At 40.6% G+C, this 20,938-nt stretch overlaps 1 protein-coding gene across 2 annotated transcripts in view; it reads right to left on the reverse strand.

Moving 5' to 3' along the window:
* Positions 1–3,572: 3,572 nt before the first annotated feature.
* The window catches only part of LOC141013214 (glutamate receptor 3), an 85,578-nt gene continuing 68,212 nt past the window's right edge, over positions 3,573–20,938 (reverse strand). The window contains exons 12-15 of one of the 2 annotated variants that reach the window (XM_073486837.1): positions 19,844–20,042; positions 10,677–10,924; positions 5,250–5,364; positions 3,573–3,818 (exon numbers count right to left, since the gene is read on the reverse strand). In XM_073486837.1, coding sequence (XP_073342938.1) covers positions 3,573–3,818; positions 5,250–5,364; positions 10,677–10,924; positions 19,844–20,042 — 808 coding nt within the window. Of the gene's footprint in view, positions 3,819–5,249; positions 5,365–9,771; positions 9,887–10,676; positions 10,925–19,843; positions 20,043–20,938 lie in introns of both variants that reach the window. The other variant, XM_073486838.1, reaches the window with a different exon arrangement.

Consider the following 20,938-nt stretch of genomic DNA (forward strand, 5'->3'; position numbering starts at 1 on the left):
GATTTACAAAAGAAAAAACCAGGGCTGGATTTCTAACGTTAACCTAAGGTCAGTTTGTGAGTAGCAGAGCTCGTCAAGCATCACTGATTTCACATGCAATTTCTTAGAAAAAAGAACCAAAAAGAAAATAAAAGGGAGGCCAATCTTTCATTGTGGAATATAAATAACTCTCATTTATCTAAATGTACACATCTTTCACAACTCTTTATTTTTCTTCACATTATCAGTTTTTTATATATATAAAACTATTGGCCCATAGTTTCAGGTGATTAGATAATTATCGTCCTAAATCCTATGGAATCACAGTCTTTTTGAAAGAAAGGAAATTATTACAGCAATATGGAAATGTGCTAAGCTTCAGGACTCTCCCTGGTATAACCTTGTATAAATCTATTTTCCGTTTGTATTCATATATTTTCATTTACTAAGTGAAGTCACCAAACACTGTAATGCTCATTAAAGGAAATCAGATGAAAAGCAAACCACAGCTCGTTGTAAAATGTGCAATTGTTAAAGAAAATGGTAAGGTAATCCAAAATACTACAGTTTAAAAGCCATTACTGTTATCCTTTAATTGGATTGCAGTTAATCTACAATTGAATTACCCTTTTTGTTTGGTTTTACTTTCATGTACAGAAGACTCGAGACTTCAGGGAAAGACTGTTTGGAGCGACGAACATTAGCGAGTCAGCGCTCCTTTTGATATTTTACAAACTGTAAATCACAAACAGATTTTTTTTTTTTCTTTTTAACTCGAGCATGAATACTTTGCTTTACACACTCTTTGTCATACAAAACACACTCTTGGCAGTAGTGGAAGTGCGAATTATGACCTGGTTCTGCGGTGCGTAAAAGCCAAACCAGATCATTATCTCATCTTCATGAGCCCCATCGAACGTTCAGAAGACAGTGGCAGCAGCACCAGAGTTTAGAGTACAAACAACACACTCGTAATTGTTTTTGGGCTAAATGGCATTTCGCTCCAATAAGATCAATCTGTCTTTTAAAACAAGTACAAGGTCACTATAAGTGACTTACAGCAGTATAAAAGCTATTGTCTAATAACCAGTGTCTTACAGTGCACTGAGTAGATCTAATAAAATGATTTGACCACATATAACCAGTGAAAATCTGGCAGCAGAAGGATGAAGAGTAATCTGATCATATTGATTACAAGAAACCAATTAGACATAGAAGATTCGTCCTCTTTCTGGCACTTCAAAATGTGCTTAGGGTTGCAAATGATGGCTTTAGTTCTCTCATTCATTGTAGCATGTCAAATTAATTATATATATCTATATAATTATATATATAGAGATATATACATTTTATAATCACTGCACCATTCTTCTGTTTTGTATGAGTTTCAAGCAAAAAGCAATATCATTGTGAATGAGTTGCATTGATTGGACTCAGAGTTCCATAAGGCACTGAGAGGAGGGAACCGCATCGGCTCTTCCCGTGACCAGTCCAGTCCAGTCGTGTCGTCATTGCAGATTATCGTGCCGTGTCCGCCCGAGAGGATTTGGCTTCGGATGCTCAATCCCCGTGATCCCGTCCTTTCATAGATGTTTAGTCACAGTTGTAAGGGACAATGGAAATGTTTCCTAAACCTGTGTCAACATACAGAGCAAAGGCAAACATCGCAAGAGTCTGGGTTTATTTGATTGTCAGGAAAAATTTAAATCTGTGCATGTGACTCATGTTGGGTGGAAATATGTGAGTTAGAAATGTCAAAGTGAATAAAAAACTGATAGAATTATATTTTTTAAACTTGATTGCCCTTTTTAAAAGACCCTGAAAACTTTGTTTGAAATATTGTTTTTTTTTGCCAATTCCACCAAATATTTGTGACTGAACTGAATATAAAGGTCAAATAGTTCATCCTTTAGTATTTTAGTACACAGCCTTTTTCCAACTGAGCCCTACCCACTTCAAACCAGTGAGATGGACCCAGACAAAAAACAAATACAGGAATCCCTCTGTAAATAATCCCAACATTGCTACTTTGGCAGAAAATACGATGTAGCGTGTTCGTGTAGGATTCAATCACTCAACGTGAGAAGTTGATTGAGAAAATATGTTTTCAGGGCCTTTAAATTGTCTTGCTCCGTTGTACAGCTGCACTTCTGTAAACAGACCTGTCACACTTTGTGTTTAACGAGCAGCAACAGAACACACATGCAATCAATCCAATCAAATACAAAACTAACACATTATTTAACAGTGTACTTATCGGGGAACGCTCCCTTTTGTTTTGGTTCCATGCTGTGGAACTGCTGCACAGAGATATTTTCCCACTTATCTTTAGTGGCCTTAAGGGGAAAAGTGAGCTTTCAGTGGATCTTTCTTACTGTCTGTCTGTCTGTCTGTCTGTCTACAGAACACATGTATAGTCCATATGGAAGATGTTCACAGTGAGTTGTGTGGATCATCCCGAAAGAAGTTATTCTTTTGAAGTCTTAAAGCCACACTAATCAATATTATTTACATCAACAATGAGTAAATCTATCAATACTGCCTTAAAGGGTAACTCCATTAATTTTACACATTAAAGGTGCAGTATGTAAGAATTGGCCACCTTCTGAATTCAAACTGAAAAGAGTAGGGGGCAGCGTATCACCAGAGTAACCACTAACTGCAGCTGCCGTTAGCTTGCTAGCTCAGTTAGCTGACTTGAGTATGCCAGACTGTGAACTTGGAGCAATGGGGAGTGTTTGTGTTAACAGCACTAGCACAGGAGCTCTGGAATGCTAGTGGCTGAGTTGCATTGTGGGTAGATAAGCCGATATATCTGGTTCTGCTTTATCACTTTTGATCATTTGCATTTAAATGAATGAGTCTGATGCAATGAGAGACCAGTTGTCTGCTTTTCAAAACCTGGAGCCTACATTACCCACAATGCAACCTGTGTGTAATGTAGTGACATCACTGGAGGCAATTTATCAGATTACATGCAGCGTCCTCTGGAGCCACAAAAGGCTTTTTTCTACTTTTTTCACATATGCAATAGTACTCTGACCTGTAAACACAGTTTAATGTGTAAAATGGTTGGAGTAAACCTTTAAATGTATTTTTTAAATGCTGTGAGCACCACAAATTAACTTCTATGAGAAAATATGCAGGCTTTTTGTTGGTAATTTTGGACCTAATTCGACCCTTTAAAAATCAGTTTACAATCACAGAATGAAACCCATTTTAACAAAACGCTAAGTGCTTAAACAGAGCAAAATAGCTCTATACAGCGGTTCAATGATCCTTCACAAAACAAGAGTTTGTGCATCTGGCAGCTTGCTATGTGTTGTACTGTAGCCTTCATGCAGCCTGAGGCTCTCTCCATGCAGATATACGTTACAGGGAACAAACAACATCTCAGAGTTTTGTATTTGAGTAGACTTGTGTGCTCTGCTGTGTCAAACATGACAACCACAAACTACTTCACGAGCAGCAGCTATATACAGCAACACATACAAATGAATTATTTACTTTCACTGATATGACAGGAAGCTAAATGATTCATTTCACACAGTGCTCAAGGGACTGTGCGGACAGTGAGGAGAGGCGACGTACCTCTAGATCTTAACGCTCTCGGTTCCGTATACGTTGTAGCCTTCTCTGTATGTGGCAAAGTTCTGGGTGTTGGTCGGGGGAGCCGGCTTAAAATTCTGGGCATTCTTGGCCAATTTCAGCCGTTTGGTTTCTTGCCGTGATTTATAACAGAACTCTATCAGAGCCACCATCATGGCCAGCCCCAGCCCTCCAACCAGAATATAGAAGACACCAGCCACATTGCTTAGGCTGAGAGCACTTGTCTTGTCCTGGGGGAAAGTGAATAACATAGTTAAGAGTTTTGCAGTGGAGCAAGGACAAGCAGAACAAAATACAGCCTGCATCCTTCATACTGAGCCTCACATTGCCTTAGACTTAAAACTGCTTCAGTAAATCATCATACTCTGTCCTACTCCTGCTAAATGTGACAGAATATGAACTAACTGCTACAAGCAACCAAAAAATTGAAGATGTAATGAGGTGCTAAGGCTAGAATTTCGACTGAACTGATTTTCCCATGGCTGTCGCAAAGTCGTAAGGAACTTCAGACTGCCATAGTCAAACCATTCTCCGCTTAGGAGAAAGAAGCCAACTCTTAATGCTCTATCTGCTGGTGAATGTAGAGCTCTCCCTTCCCTGCACTACATGTATGCAAAAATGGCTTCTGCTCTTGACCATGTTAGGAAGCTGGTCAGTATCGCATAGGTCAATAGCTCTGAAAACCCTGTCTTTTTGTTTTTTATCCTCTTAGCGACATGTACGTATAACTATAGTGGCAACATTGTCATACAGTACAGTCAAATTCATAGTAGATGAATGATAGCTCCATTAAAAAAAACACTAAAGATCAAACCATTTTGCTGCTGCTTACCTACCAAACATATTCCTTAAAAATTTGTTCATTAGAGTTTTACTATTTGCAGTTTTAACCCCATGAGCGTGGAGATATCATAAAGCTATCTAGCAACCCTAACCTGTAATCTGAGGCTTTAAATGTATCTCAGAGGGTTAAATAGTGGGTTTATTACATTCCTCAGCTTCTTGTAATGTGCAAACAGAGCCTCTAACCTCAACTCCGAGCAGCCGCAAGATTTAGAGGACGCCCTACGGCGCTCTCGCTGCTTAGAGGAGTTGTATTTGAGTAACTCATCACAATAAGAGGCTTTGCTTGTTCATCACACCACAGGAGGCCAAAGAATCTAATAGACACATCTCGATGCAAACTAGTAACAACACAAATAAATCAAATTTTCATTAACAGTTTGGTAAATAGAAACAGCAGCATAATGGTCAAAGTATCATGAATGTCAAGAGTGAAAATGAGCAAAAATAGCATTTATCAACAACGGTTAACTGCTGTGATTCAATTGAAATAATGTGTCTGAAAGGCACTTTAGCAATTTTCCCCCACAGTATTATCATTACAGCTTTCACAAAAAAGAGAGTTGTATATTTTAAATTGCATCAAAAAGTGTCTCAAAAGAAAAAAGATTTGGGGAAGCGGTGCCTTGTGTTAAAGCCACGTCTCAACTGTGTTACAGTCTGTGGCAGAAAAACTGAGAAAAAAAGAGAAAAATAAAAATTATGTGTAGCAAATAAACAAAATGTATACTACAGATGTTAGAGAAGTCTTGTCTTGCATATGAACAGTACGTCAAAATGCAATTTGGAATCAGTACAAAAGACCTGCAGCGACTGACCTTACTTCCAGAGTCCTTGGTTCCACATTCACCCTTATCGTACCACCATTTGTTTTTCAGCTTGTCTAAGATGCCTTGTTCACTGAGTTTCAATACTGCAAGGTTTACAGGAGTTCTTCACGTGGGAAATAACATAAATAACATTATATTATGTTATTTTATGTTATTCAACTTTTAAACTACTACATACTTTACAAAGCGATAAAGCAGGGCTCCTGGCTATGTCAACATCACAGAGAGCAGGCATTCTACCTATTACCTTTATAACCCCTAGTCTAAAGCCAGGACCTACCCATATCGCTTTGAGTAATCGGCAGACGCTGTCACCACGGCGACGAGCAGGTACTCAAAGTACGATCTGCAAGTCTTTGAGTTTTAAAAAGTATCGGGGTGCATCAGTTTGGGGGGGCATGTGACGGATCACAGGAGCTTTCTGACCAGCGTTTCACAAGTTCAGTCCAACAGGAGCTCTGTCTTAACAAACAGAAAACTCTAGGTGATAGACTCTACCTCTGCTTAATCCTCTGATGGCTAATACTGCTAATGCTACTGTCAGCGGCATGACAACAATCAATTCTGGAGGTATTACAACAAATTTCATATCCAAACAACTATGCCCAAAAGTGAAAGCTTAATTAATTCTTTCATGTTCTGTCCCGACATATCACTAAGAAAACCTTATCTCCCAATTATGCCAGATTACTGTCAGATGAAGTGTGTCCCAACCAAACTGCAAGGAGCTGCATGACTAGGCTCAGCAGTATCAGTGGAATAATTCCACTCTTTTTGCCTGTAGCTGCTTAATCTAATGTGTGACACAGCTGTTTCCTGCCGTCAGCGGTGAAATGAATGACTATGCTGAAACACAAATTCAAGATACTTGTACTTTAGCCGAGTATTTACATTTGATGCATCTACTTCATTTCAAAGGCAAATATTGTACTTTTTACTCCACTTGTCCAACAGCTTTAGTTACTTGTTACTTTACAGATTGCTATTGTCTGTATCCGTTCTGTCCAGTGAAAACCATGTATCTCAAATTTGGATTTTTTTCTGTTTAACTGAAGGATGAAGTATTTCTTTCTGAATTGAGAAAATGCTCCTTCTTCTTATGCTAAATAATATTAATATTATGCTAATTTTCAGGTTCATAATTTTATGTTGGGGTACTACTAGAATAGGTTTACATGCTTCAATGCTTACGTGTCAAACTAGCTGGTAGGCACACATTATGTAAATGTGTGACATGGTGATGCAGTGTGATGTCACAAAGTCACAGAATTAAAGGTGAAACTACTGACGAGGCACTTCGGGAGTAGTGTTTTCTGTGGGAGCGAGGCGCTTCCTTTGGTGCAGGCTTTGACCTATTTAAACTTTCAAGACTTTTTACATGAATAAGAACATACTGATGTAAAACACTGAAGAGAAGGGAAAAAACAAAAAGGCAAAATAGGTCTCCTTTAAAAAACCTCTTTGATTAGCTGGAACACTGTCATAAAGCTGAAAACAGGCTGTTTTTGTTCTGAAAAATTGACTTTTTAGAGATGTATGGTTCTCACAGGGCAGCAATGCAACAAACACGATGATCTCAGATATATATAATATGAAGCATTGCTGTGGATTAAACAAGCCAGCAGTGTGTAAAGTAGTAAAAAAAAATAGCTCAACTGTAAATATCTACAGCAGTAAAATGCACCATGCACATTAATGCTGTAGTAACATTAAACATCATATTTTACTGCACTATGAGTACTTTTACTTTTGATACTTTGAGTAAATGGTGCTACTAATCCTTACTCCACTTAAGTAAGGATTTAAATGCTGGACGGTGGAGTGTTTTCAGTGTGATATTGATGCTTTTCCTTAAAGCTCCTGTAGACAACAGCGATAGGAGCACCACTGCCTCCTGTTGAAGAGTTCTTGACCTGACTTGCGCTTGCATTTGTTTTGCAAGCAATGTATTTCTAATACTATTCTTCTTTTTAAAACACAGTGATTAGCAGGATGCATAGTGATGAGGTAGTGTATCTATTTGTGGCTGTGTAAGTTTAATATGATGATGGGGAAACAAAGTGAACTTTGTTTTACCACCAGACTACACAGCAGCTTCTTTCTTCAGACTGTGAAACCCCTCAATATATCCTGGATAAGTCAGAATCCATCCTGGTGACAGGCACAGAGAATAACTATAATAACTACACAGAAATAGCAAATCTTCTGGCTGATGGTCTCGTTTCCTTATGTAGGTCATATAGAGGCATCAGCATTAAATTGAGTCTGTTTCACAACCAGTTAAATGTTCCTTGTAGTACATTAAAGCAAACGATCTGAATATCACCAACGCTTGCTTTTTAATTGCCATGTACAAGTATATCTATACACTAGGAGTTATATTCTGACATCAACATACTGTACATAAATATAAATGATCATAATCTCCTATTGCACTAAAGTTCTTAAGAAAAAAAAGCAATTGGTCTAAAGATCACATTGTGTAGTCATACTATAACATTTGTGGTTCAGGTCAATCTCTTTGTGTAAAAGAGAATAATAGTACATCGATAAATGAGTGACCTGACTACTCCCTAGGAACAATGTCCCCAGAGGGGATCCACGTAATGTGTAATGCACTGAGAGAAGATTACACCACTGTATATCCCTCATAGCCAATCTGGAGAAACGGACTGTGAAGACCAGACCATTGTCTTGGCTCGGAGAGACATTGATTAACAATGCAATTACCCTGTAACATGCTCTGTGTCTGAAACTCAATCAAGGCTGCACTGTGTTATGCCTGAGGGCAGGAAAGAGCTGTGTTAACTGTGTGTGCATGCAGCTGTGTGCATGGCTATGTGCATCTCCTGATGTCTGTTGGAACATGGAGCGGTGAGCGGGACAGGGCCAAGCGATGCGCCGTTTGGAGCGCAGCGCTCCAGGCAGCTTTATTCCAGCTAATCGGACCTTGCCACTGAGTCCTGGGCGGCCAAAACAAGCCAGGAAATGATGTAGAGTACATACCTGTGCATGATAAAAGATCGATGACAGCACAAGAAACAAGATGCTTTGAAATGTCTCCTTGGCATGAGCTCTTTGTAGCACAGCCAGGCCTCCTGAGCTCAGTGACTACAGAACACAGCAATGTTAGCAAAGCAAACACTGAAAGAAAGGTGACTTTTGAACATAAAATCCTTTTGAGAAATGAACCCCAGGCATTTAGTCAGACATTATTTGATCTCTGCTTCATGCAGCCTCTTGTGTTGATGCTATTTTAAAAATGCCAGCAATTTAACTGCTCATTGTGGTCTTGGCCAATCCATGACAAATGACTTTAGGAGTGTAATAACACAATCTGCAGTCCCTGGGACCTTGCAGCTTGTCTGTGATCTAGCCAATTACCTGACCCATATCATCACATGTGAGCTGACAGCATCATTTGTCAGTAAATTGACCTGCGTTGTGAAGGATATAATGCTACTGCCTTATAGCTAATCTAGTGAAAGTAGCACAATGCTTCATGACACATAATCTGCGTAACATTAAGCTAAGATGTCATGGCTGAGTGGGGTTTCACACTTTGCACCATTAGCTTCCATAATGGATCATTCATCATTTAACCACAGAAGAAGAGGGAGAGATCTGATGGTCAAAAGGGTCACAGCTGGGTTATTAATGAGTTGGGGTGTAGGAACTGCATGTAGTGGGATCAGACCACAGGTAGTTTATCAGATGACTCATTAAAAAGTCTTTTGTTTAATTAGAATTCTCACGTTTGCCTGAAATGCTTAGTCCCCTCAAGACGCCGCTGTTCCCCTTGCTTCCCTGTCGGCCTCAGCTGGGCAGCCATTTTGAGTTTTTAGGTAGAATTTATCCGTTGGCTTTAGAGCTCATGGGTTCTGGGCCAGTGTCACGGATGTGAAGCAGCTGTGCGGCGAAGTACTGCTAAGCCATGTACTTTACAGGATTAGCAAACTTCACCTTCAGGAGGGAAGGCTGGAGGTTTTATGGCCTTTTCAATCGGAAATATTCTATCACTTGCAAACTTAAAGGCTTCCTCTCGAATCACATGTGTGTGACTTCATCGACTGCTTTTACTCAACCTGTCAGAGCTTCCTAGACAAAGTCCTAATATCTGACACTAAGTAAGTGATCTGCCCTACACATGTGTAAGAGTGAAATAAATAAAGCTCAACCTTTCACAAGTGCAGGGCAGCCACATTCACCTCATAGACTCCCTTTTGTAGAGTTTGTCATACGGAGAGAAAACTCTATGTCTAACTTCACTCTTATCTATCAGCCTCAATAATCACAAATATCATTTTTCTGTTGGCTAAACAAAGGCTCCTTAGTTTGATCTGAGCTGTTAAAGCGCCTGGTCAGACTAGCAGTTAATTTGGTAATCTGCCGTGGGGCAGCAGCAGGTTGGTTGTGGCGGACAGTTGGTTTGGTTACGGTTGGGTAGTTGCAACAGCCTTGCCGATTACTCTGCACTATGGTACCCGATTGTGGTGACATCGAGGCTGACCTTGGAGTCACCTCCCCCGCTGCCGCACTCTCCCTTGTCGTACCACCATTTGTTTTTCAATTTGTCCAAGAGGCCTTGCTCATTCAGTTTTAAAACTGCCAGGTTAACAGCATTTCTTGAAACGATAAAACATAACTTGTAAGAAAATGCACAGGTCCGTGAGAAATCTAATGCAAAGTAATAATTGTACTAAGCATCATAATGATAGGTGATGGTAGAGAGACTACCACTGTCAAAGCAGGGGCTTATGCACATCTGTTAATCAGAATGGTCTAGGAAAGGACAAATTGTTTAAGAATTTAAGGAGAGATAAGAAAGGCTCATATAAGGTAAAGACAGTGTTAAATCTTGGAAAAGGTGGCATGAAGGGTTACGTAGTTTAGAAACTGAAGTGTGCGGGATGGGGACACTTGTCATTGAGAAGAAAAGTAACAACAACAAACATCATGCAATTAACATTCGTCACAAGTGACAGCGCAGCTTTTAAAGGCTAAATTGAAAAACCATTGAACTGTTAAATTAAAAGTGACAACACAACAGTCAGGTAGGACAGCACATACGGGACAGAAGGAGAGATCGAAGGAGAGAGAAAAGCAACAGTAAGAGAGACATAAATATGAAATGATTGTTAGCTTTAGCCTTATCATCTGGATTGGATTCTTCTAGTAGAAATTAGCAACTCTTATCACACATATATATATATATATATACATACTGTACAAATATAAAAACATCATTATCGACTATCATTGTTTAACCGTTGTATCATTGAAAGGCATACCACCGTTACCTCTGTGTCCATAAAAAAAACAAGAAGAGGAAGAGAAGACAATGACAACAGGGTACATCAGGGTAGGTGGAATACTATAACAACATGGAGAATATTGTTATATTATTCCACCCACCTTAATGCTGAGCCTTTGGGCGTCGCCACGCCGTAGCCTTTCGAGTCGAGGTTCCCGCCCACTTTCATGGTGTCGCACGGCTTCCGCTGCTCGATGTACTCGTTCATGGTGGACTCGAGGAGAAAGGCGAACTTGCCCTTTGACTTTCGTACCCGGGCTACGCCATCGGGTGTGGTCTTAACAAACACTGAGGGCTCAGCGGATTTCATGTATGACCACATCTTCTCATACACTGCTATTTTGGACCGCTGTGCAGAGAAGAAAGGGAGAGAAAAAAGTCGTTCAGGAATATACAAAGATCATGTGCGTTCAATGGGTTTTGTGGGATTGTTGTGCTTAATGATCACTTCATTTAAACTGGCATCATGAAGTATTTATAGACATCTTGGAAAGTGGCAGTGTGATATCTTTAAATACTTCCAGAAAATAAAGCTGGTGGACTTTTCGCAAGATCATGAAGTACAAGAATTTACAAAACCCATTTCTCTTCATCAGTACTCTTTCAACATTATGTTGCAGCTTGAGGCTCAAATCCACTGAGTGTAAGTAAGGATCACACATCACCTGTACAGTATAAAAATGTCATGCAAATTGGGTTTTCGCAGAAATACTGGCATTTGCAGGCTTTGTTATGAAGAAATATCTCCAGTAATTAAACTTTTGTAGCAGTGAACTGTGCATCATTTATATGGGAATTCGCAAAAGTTTTTGACAAATCTCTGTTAGTGAATTTTAACCTTGGTTTACAGTCTTAATTTGAACTTGTAGAACTTATTACAGTCATTCATTTCAACAACATTGTCCTGAATGTAACATCTCCACTGTGACTCGGAGGTAATGCACATGTGAAGCAAGAGGACTGAACAAGAAAGCGGGTTACACAGACACAAGGCAACCCATCACAAAGTGACACAGATGAGCATTTTCCCAGCGCCTGGGGTCAGGCTTAGCGAGCCTGTAAAATCTGTGGGAGTTGAGCGCTATCTATAATAAGCATCAATTAAATTATTCAATACCGCTGGATTTATTTTGGCATAGGCGTTTCACACTTTGAACAGATCCCGGTCCAAGCAGTGATGAGCCAGTTCCCGAGTGGCTCTGTGTGTGCTGCAGACTGGATCCCACATTAAAAAAAAAGACTTTCTTTTAGTAAAGGCCAGAGAGAGACGAGGGGGTTGGATGGATTTCAAGAACTGGCTCAATCCAAAGATTGACTGTCAACCAGACGGTTTGTGAATGGAATATGGACAAGCTGTTGATATACCAACATCTGCTGGAGACACTTCCCTGCAGCGTTTTTCACCTCACAAAGCCACAAGTCACACAGTGTTGTGAAAACTGAAATGATTGGCCAATTAATTCATTAGTTGATTGACAGAAAAATAATCAGCAATAATGTTCATAGTTAGATAGTTGTTTTAAGTCATTTATCAAGAGTCTGCAGCCACATTAAAAGCTCTGTGAGGAACAGTGGTAAGTGGAGCTAAATGTTATTATCAGCATGCCAACATGCATGCTAAGACAATGCTAACATGCTGACGTTTAACACGTATAATGTACCACTGTCTTAATCCTGGACCCCAAGAGACCGAAAAATGTCCCATTGGACTGGAGAGCCCATTTGTCCGACAGGCCATTAGGTCCATTGTTCCAGTATGGCCGACCATTCTCAAGTCAATACTGACAGAAAATGGGGAGTTTAAAAGTTGTCTATTTCTGCCTTCTTTTCCTAAACCTAGCCAAGTAGTTTTGATGCCTAAACCTTACCAAACTGCAACTGTTTCATGTGTTCACATTTGTCACCATGATGGCAAAGGCAACCTGACTTTGTCCTTTCCTGCATGTTTGAATGCAAAAAGATATTTAGGGGAACAAAAACTCCAGGGTAGTGTATATTTTTGGGGCAATGGCCCAGTGGGCTTTTGTTTCTGTGATAACGGGCTATCACGTAAACAGACTTTTGGTCCAATGGGACATTTTAGTACTTGTTGCTCTCAGCCTCTCAAATGTTTTCACCAGGATTTTTTGTCTCATGATTTTTGTGACTGATGACTGTGTTGGTCCAAAGAAGCAACTTGAAGATGTCTTTCTACATTTTATATACTAAATGTACATAAAGCAACATTATGTAACTTTTTTTTAAGCCTTAAAATAACAGCTTCAAAATCATGTTGGTCATGTTGGTCTGACAAATTGTTGCAGACCTGGGATTTGTATTCATGACAGCGTTGCACTCAGAAACTGTGGGGGGGCTCCAAATTGTGCAAAATACCAATTTCTACATAATGTTGCTTTAATTGAAAAAATAATGCACAAGTTAATCGATTTTGTAAATAACTGTGAGTTCTAGGTCCTGTTAAGAGGTCATACAGTCAACTAAGGATACAAGTGGAAGAGTAAAGCTCCTTTAAGAAAAAGTACACTTAGATAACCACTTATGGATACTGAGCTCAGCAGCTTTGCACGTCAAAACATACTGATCAGTATAGTGACTCATCGCAAGAGCCTATCCATCTGTAATGCACTTCTATTAATAAACAAAAGCATTAACCTTGACCTAACCAAAGTACTTTATGTAATCATATACAATTTGTTTGTAGGCATCTGTCACAGAGCATCAGGCCAAGGGTGAGGATGAGATGAGACAGTAACATAACACAGATTACAAAGTCTGCATGATGAATGTTCTCTGCTTAGATGTACAAGCTTTGAAGTTTGGGTAATGGCCATTCTTTTTTAATGCAAAACACAATGAGGGCAGTCAGAGTTGTATGTGATGTTTTTGTTGACAATCTTGTTAAATGTGTTCAATTCGCATGTGTCAGACATCAGGGAAAAGGACACTAGTTTGGAGGACAATTTCCCCGAAGACCCGGGGCTCATCTGCTCTGCAGTGGGAAAGCTCCAGACGCCTCCTCAAATGAAGAGAAAAGAATGGATCTGGGCATTGATTACTGGCGACAGAGTGTGCTGCCTCAGTGCTTTATGAAGTCAATTCATCAATATCAGAGCGGAGACGGAGTGCGACCAAAACCTAAATAGGCCGATTCCACCGCAACTAAAGTCAGCAGTGAGATGCTAAATGCAGATTCTGATAGAGAGAGAGAAAAAAACACAAGATACAGTGAGAAAGCCCAGCAAGGAAAGAGAGATATTTGATTATTGACTGCTGGCACACAAATATGCATACTCAAGGAAACACAGACACACATGAACAAAGCACTCAATGTCTTTTCCAGTGTCCTTTAAAACATAATTATTTAATTCCGGGCTAGGGTGGTCATTTAAAATTCAATTAGGCAATAATGACTGAAAAGTCCATCCTCAATGAACAGACAATTTGTTGAGCAGTTACATACTGCCATAAATACAGCTTTGTACATGGAACTCTCCTTCTCACTGTATAATGGCCTGTTAGAACATATCGCTGCTTTCTAAATGAGCTTCCAGACAATTAACAAGGAGTGTCTACATTTCATAGCTATTGTATAAAGTAGAAAGTAACACGAGTTGATGTTGGGTAACTTGCAAACGGCATAATCCTCCTCCTCAGTGTATTCAAATTATACTAAAACAATCATACTGCTGCTGCATTCATAATGAAGTACCTAAATAGTCGATCTCAGCCAGCCCTCCTACCTAAGCGACACAGTTACATCATCTGCGTAGGTGTTCCTCCCGCAAATCTGTCTGAAGCAGTGAGTTTCCTGCTGTCTTTTAAGAGTCATAAAGACAAACTGAGGCCTGTTATTCCAGCCTGGTGACCTAACATGAGGAAGAAAGAGAACAGGACATGCCTTCAGCAAGACAAGGTCAGAGGGACCCCAGAGGAAAACTGGTGGGAGCTTATTATTCTTCTTCTGGGGAGAAGCCTTGGAATCACCAAATCACATGCACATATGAACGCACAGCCACTCAGGCACACTTATGCATGCACATACAAATGTAGGTTTCCTCAGAGCAGAGGTCGGCAATTTGGTACAAGCTTCAGCCAATTATATCAAGTATTTTTTCAATAGTGGGCCAACAGAGTTTAAAAGGGGGGGTGGGGACGCAGGGAGGTTATATTTTTCTTATATAACTGTTTTTATATACTGGCATTAACTGATTTTTGACCACTTGGGGGGCAACAGAAACAAGCTGTAAACAGTCCATGAACATATTGTCAACTTTTAGGTTTATATGTTAGCAAACAGTTGCATGTTTACCCAGTCAGGCCCCCATTACACAGGTTTATTAAAAACCCCTTGGACAAGCATGTCAGGCGAAACAGTGTAGTGCCTTCACGCCTTGTGCTGACTTCTAAAATAGAATAGAAACGACACGACATATGGCGCAAGAGAGGACTTCACGTCAGGTGCAGCTAACCATAGCAGAACAAATGGCATTAGCATTAGAGTTGAGTCTTTTTATATGTGATTATGTAAGTGTAACATTCACTCCAAAAGCTCAAGGCTAATGGTGTTTGGGATGAAGAGAGATCATTCACGGGACACCTCCAGGACGAAAGGGATTTTGTATGTGTACAGTAGGCAATGTATGATCGACTACAACGGAGGGTGTGTTCTCATGCTGTTGTCATAGTTAGGCTATCTCTGTGTCAGTGCTAGTTACACTGATAGGCTGGCTACTCAGTTCGAGATGAGGAATGCAATCTATAATCACGTGTTTGACAGTTCCCACTTTATTACAGTATGTGCATAGTCCAGTAGGACGGTAGGAGGTATTTATATATTGGTTTGAGGATCATGTCTGAGAGCAGATGCCATTTGTTCTATCTATCTATCTATCTATCTATCTATCTATCTATCTATCTATCTATCTATCTATCTATCTATCTATCTATCTATCTATCTATCTATCTATCTATCTATCTATCTCATCAGTGTATGAATGTGTATGTGAATGGGTGAATGTGACAAGTGTTGTAAAGCGCTTTGAAAAAAGCACTATAGAAATACAAGTCCATTTACCATCCACTTACCATTACCTTAGTGGATACAAGTATTGCTCTCTTACAATAAGACACCTACAAGCTACCTTGCAGTTATCTGTTAGCAGTCTAGTTAAACTGCTTATTGGCCAGCATAATTAAAACCCCTTAAAGACTTCAGCGATGTACTGAAACAGACAAACGGAAAGCCGACAGGAAGAAAGACAGGAGGGATTTGCTTTTGTGTATTTAAGTAAAATCATTAGTAAATCTAGAAATAGGAGATTGTGCAGTCCCAGAAGTCTCCAACAATGTCATTAAAATGTCCGGGATGGGACAAGTGATTAAAGTCCAAAGTCAAAGAAATTGCCCTCTCCATTCTAAACAACCACTTAATCTGTATTGATTCTGAGTTATGCAGCATTTCCAGACCTCTGTCCACTGCCCTCCGAACTGCAGCCTGATTTTTATTCTTCCTTTGGCGTCGCAGGCTGCTTTCATTATGGCCTCTCCCACGTACGCTCCACTGCTTGTGTATCTAAATGCCATCTCCAAACACCCACCACTACATTTTCCTTCTACTTTACTTCCCTTCTATTTTGTTCGTGGTCATCACCACTTTCCCCCAACATCCTGTGTGCCAGGACTACCTGTATCTCAAGTATGCAGAAATGAAAGTTGAGGCTCTGGGGGTGCACTTTGTCATTGAAGTGCCACACGCTACATCCTGAATACCAATTGCTCGTCTTTGATGCTTGTTTGCTGGACTCCTCTCGTGCCTGCTGCTGCCACCTTAAGTTTGACAAGGCCCTCTGAGGACAGCTCTTTCCCTCAGAGGTTACGCCTATCTCGCACTAGTCCATCATCACTTTTGTCAGCATTCTCTTTTATGCAAACAGGCTCTAATCTTTATAGGAGCCTCCCCTTCACTCAGCGCTGTACTGAACCACATATTGACAAGAGCTTTGGGAATTGTGTTACATTGTGCTGCATATTATTGTAGGGCAACCTAAGGATTTCTTCGACTAATGCTCCTCTTCATGCAACCCTGGCCTAATGCAGGTCTGCTCTGCACAAAAAAGCCACTTATTAAACACTGTGTTGGACCATGAAGAAGCTATAGTGTCTCTGCCACAATAGCTGAGACGTGAAATTGATTTTCATGCTCAGTAAAATGCATTGCTGACTGCACTCAAGCTGTTGTAGCCATCTCAACACACCTGCAGATCAGTAAGATGCATGATGTTTGCTGCTGAGGCTTTGGGTGATACATAATCTTTTGAGAGGAACAGAAGACAATGCTGTGGTCTCATTTCTCTGCACAATTATCATTCTTTCATTGTTACGCTGTTAAATGAGGTGCATGATGGGACAGCAGTGTGGTTGTCTTTGATGGTCTCAACCCGGTCTTTACACGTAATTAAACAGCCACATCAGCCCATTTTATCATCTCAGCCATTATTACCATCCAGCTTCTCCTTCAACGTACATCTCAGAATGTAACCGAGCCAAGCCTTTAGATGGAATAAAACCTCATCAAGAGGATAAACATGGCCTTGCCGGTACAACTCATCATTTTCTAATCATCCAAAACACAAATATTCAACTGACTGCATGAAAAGATCCGTGACAGGAATTAAAATGATGAAACAAATCGCGGCGGTGCGGCGGCACATGACAGCTGCAGCGTAGAGGACGAGCAACACAAAGCTCGGAGCTATCCCACATTGTCTTAAGGTAAAGCGACAGACAGGCTGGAGACGGAGGAGAAGAGGGTGCCCAAACAAGCAGGGTTGTCTGGGGAAGAGGAGCTGCGATGCCAAGCGCCTGAAGCCATTCAGGCTTCCGCTGGGCACGTCAACGGGCTCCCAGGCCAGCTGTCCTAGTTGGTTGTCAGCAGCAGAATCGAGGCTTTCGAGGGGGATCTACTCTAACACCTCTCTCTTTGAAAAATGCCTCTACAGCTTCTCCGCATTCCCACCAGAAAATAAAGACACACACGGTGATGTGAATACTGTCACTGTCAGGTAATGAGCCGTATTTCCAAACAGGGGTGGAGATGTACCAATACCATTTTTTTCCTTCCTGGTACTGATTCCAGTTCCTGAACTTGTATAGCTTGATACAAGTGAACTTGTGTATAGGCTGATACTTAGTACTAGTCCGATGACAGTGTGTTTAAAAATAAACACATTACACATTATTATTGTAGCTTTATACTACACACGTTGCTTGACATTTATGGCTATTGGTTACTTGTGCAGTGAAAAATCTGTTAAGTTGCTTTCAGGTCTACAGGACGCTGCTAGGGTCCCGTTACTAATAAATAAATTACGTGGTATTGGATTGTTGCACAAACTAGTGTTCTCGCCAATACCAATTCCAGCATTTTAGGCAGTATCTGAGGCATTCTGGAGACAGATACAACTCCATTCAGGAGCAGCCTCAGAGGAATATCTTATAAGATAATTTAATCAATGAAACACAGGAAGGTTTTGTGATGAATCAGACTCATGCGACTGTTTCTTGTTTTCTGCTTAGAATGGAAGCAGAAAAAAGGATTTTACAAATTTTACAACAGTCCAGAGTCTGCTCTACTTGTCAGGCAGCCTTGTAACATACCAGGTGAAATCATCAAAAATTGAAGTCGGGGGGGTGGCAGCGATGATGACATATGTCTTGTTTGAAACATTGGACTTGATTTAACATTTCCAGCTGGCTGATGCCGTATGGGTCCAATTAAGCTCGAATGTATTTCCTGAAAAACAGACCTGAAATAGAACTTTAACTCTTATTAATCAGTGTGTTTTTTTCCTTGTCAGCCTTCTGCAGCTTTAATTAAAAGTCCTTTGGAATGGCGGTTCACACATGTCATTTCTTATTTGAAGACTCTGGGATGTAACTAGGACACTCATTATACAGAATAGAGTGAAAAATGTAACTTCCCGAGCACCTCCTGGATTCTTCTGCCAGCAGAGAAGTCCTGTGGTGGCTCCTAATCTGTAATTGGTGTTCGTCATGCTTGTGACACAGAGACATAAACTGTATATACACCTGAGGAGCATCTCTGATGAGAGGAAAAGTGATGACAGGCTTTGTATTGAGAATAAAGTGCTGCTGTAGTGAATGTCATTTTCCATGTTTCCCAGGATATATTATCTTCCAGAGCCTCTTCCAACCAGCTGTACCAGAGTGTTCACAGCCTTAAAACCCTTTAAAATATCAAACTCAACTATCTTGTCTCTCTTTGTTTGAAAAAACATGGATTTGATTTTGCATTTTGTTGTTCTGAGCAATCCAACCCAGGGGTAACACAAATGAATTGCTCTTTCTGCCAACAGGCTGCAGCTGTGAAACATATGAATTGTTTCTCTCCTGCTGATGAGTAATGAGGAGCGTAAGATAAAAGACTGTCAGATTGCCTTTTCGTCATCACAGGCAGAGTGCTGTTTCATTAATTCTTTTTCAACTTATTGCTCTGCGAATGCAAGGGATTGGACTGGAGATGCAGCCTCACCACAAGCTAAGACATCTATGAATTTCACAGCAGAAGGGTGAAAAGATATGAATGTAAAGATATGCGCTGCTGTTTAACTCCTGCACGGTGAGCATGTGGCTGCTTTTCAGAGACTAATACACTTTCGCTTCAGATTTTTAGTTAATTTATGACTTAATTGCCTGGCTACTCCCTCGCGCCGACGGACATATTGCTTATTCCATCTGAACCGTTTTTCAGACTGCTCTGTTTGACCTACAGGGCTCTTCTTCATCAGGTCCAATTTGCCAGCCATGGCCAGCTAGCTAATTATATTTCATGAGCTGACCCTTCTGAGTTTGAGCCTGATGTGGGTGCTTTGATTAGCCTCCTGTTTTTATCACCTCTGAGGCTTCCACGTTGTTATCACACTTTCTGCTGACAGCCCCTGTGCCTCAAGGTTGCACACTGCAGTACAGCCGCATAAATTTCACGTTCGTGTCATAAGAGTTCAAGAACTGCTTCTCTGTCAACATGCCTCATTTGGAGCAATCTAGTGTGGGTCAGGAGTGCTGCGCTATAGGTACAAAATGGAAAAGCTGCGAGGAGGAGTTTATCAAGGACATTACACAAAGTAGTTTTTTATGATGCACCAAGCCAGAGTGCAAAATATTTAAGCGAGCTATTGCCAGTTTTAGCTGAAAGCAGACTGATTAGTCAGGTGCTGTGTGCGTGAAACAGTTTCTTGATGCTACTCACCCTAAAAAACTCCTTTGTGGAGCCTGAGTCCAGAGTGCCGTATGCTATCTCTGTCTGCTTGGCCAGATCTTCGGCACTTTCTATAGGAGAGACCATCCTCTCCACTGTCAAGAAGGCAGCCAGGTTGGCTGTGTAGGAGGAGATGATGATGAGGGTGAAGAACCACCACACACCACCGACGATGCGGCCTGACAGAGACCTGCAAGAGGGGAGGTTGGTGACAGGGAAACAGAATGTAATTACACAGTGACATGTGGCGCCGATCAGCCTGCGTAGATCAACCAGTTGTGTTTGTACCTAATTGCATCGTCATCAGAATTTTCATGTACATCAAATGCTACTGTGTCAGCACTCTAAAACAGCACATCTCCAAGGAAACTAGTACAAGTTGTTTAAAATGTACTCTAATCCTAGTCTTTAACTGGCTGTGAAATCAGGGTCAGAGTTCATTTCATAGCCTGAAGAAAGTATTGATGTAACCATTTTGGTGAGCATATAAACTGACAAACTCAATTACACATATAATAGCAGCAATAAATGTGAAATGAGTTTAGCTTCAAATAATGAACACCTAAAGGAAGAGGACAGGAAATGAGGATGCTCGAGTGAATCTGTGTACTGAACACATCTCATCACTTGGATTTTTTTTTTCTCTATTGTCTCTGCTGTCCACTCCTGGGGCTGGGTGTATAAAACTCTGTGAAGATTCACAAATAAAACTGTGTGTACACACAAAGACAGTAATTTGCATACGCATCGTTTTCGTCAGATTAATAAAGATGCTGACACACCTGCTTCTGTTTTATTAATCTTAAATGAGACGCATTCTGTTTATTTTCAGGTTCATCATTTTATTTTAGGTTACTACTAGAATATGTTTACATGCTTTAATGCTCAAAACACACCAGTTTTATCAAACTGTCCAGTGCTGCAGCTCTGTATTCCCCCTCTGTCTGAAACTGTCTGTTTTAGGCCCCCCTCCCAAATATCCAGTCTGCTCTGATTGGTCAGCTCACACACGTCTGAACCAGCACCGCTCATCGTGTCTCCGGTCAGCTCTGTCGTGTTTTCAGCTTCCAGTTAGCCTCGCTTCTT

The sequence above is a fragment of the Pagrus major genome, chromosome 18, assembly GCF_040436345.1.
Source record: "Pagrus major chromosome 18, Pma_NU_1.0".
Classification (NCBI taxonomy): domain Eukaryota; kingdom Metazoa; phylum Chordata; class Actinopteri; order Spariformes; family Sparidae; genus Pagrus; species Pagrus major.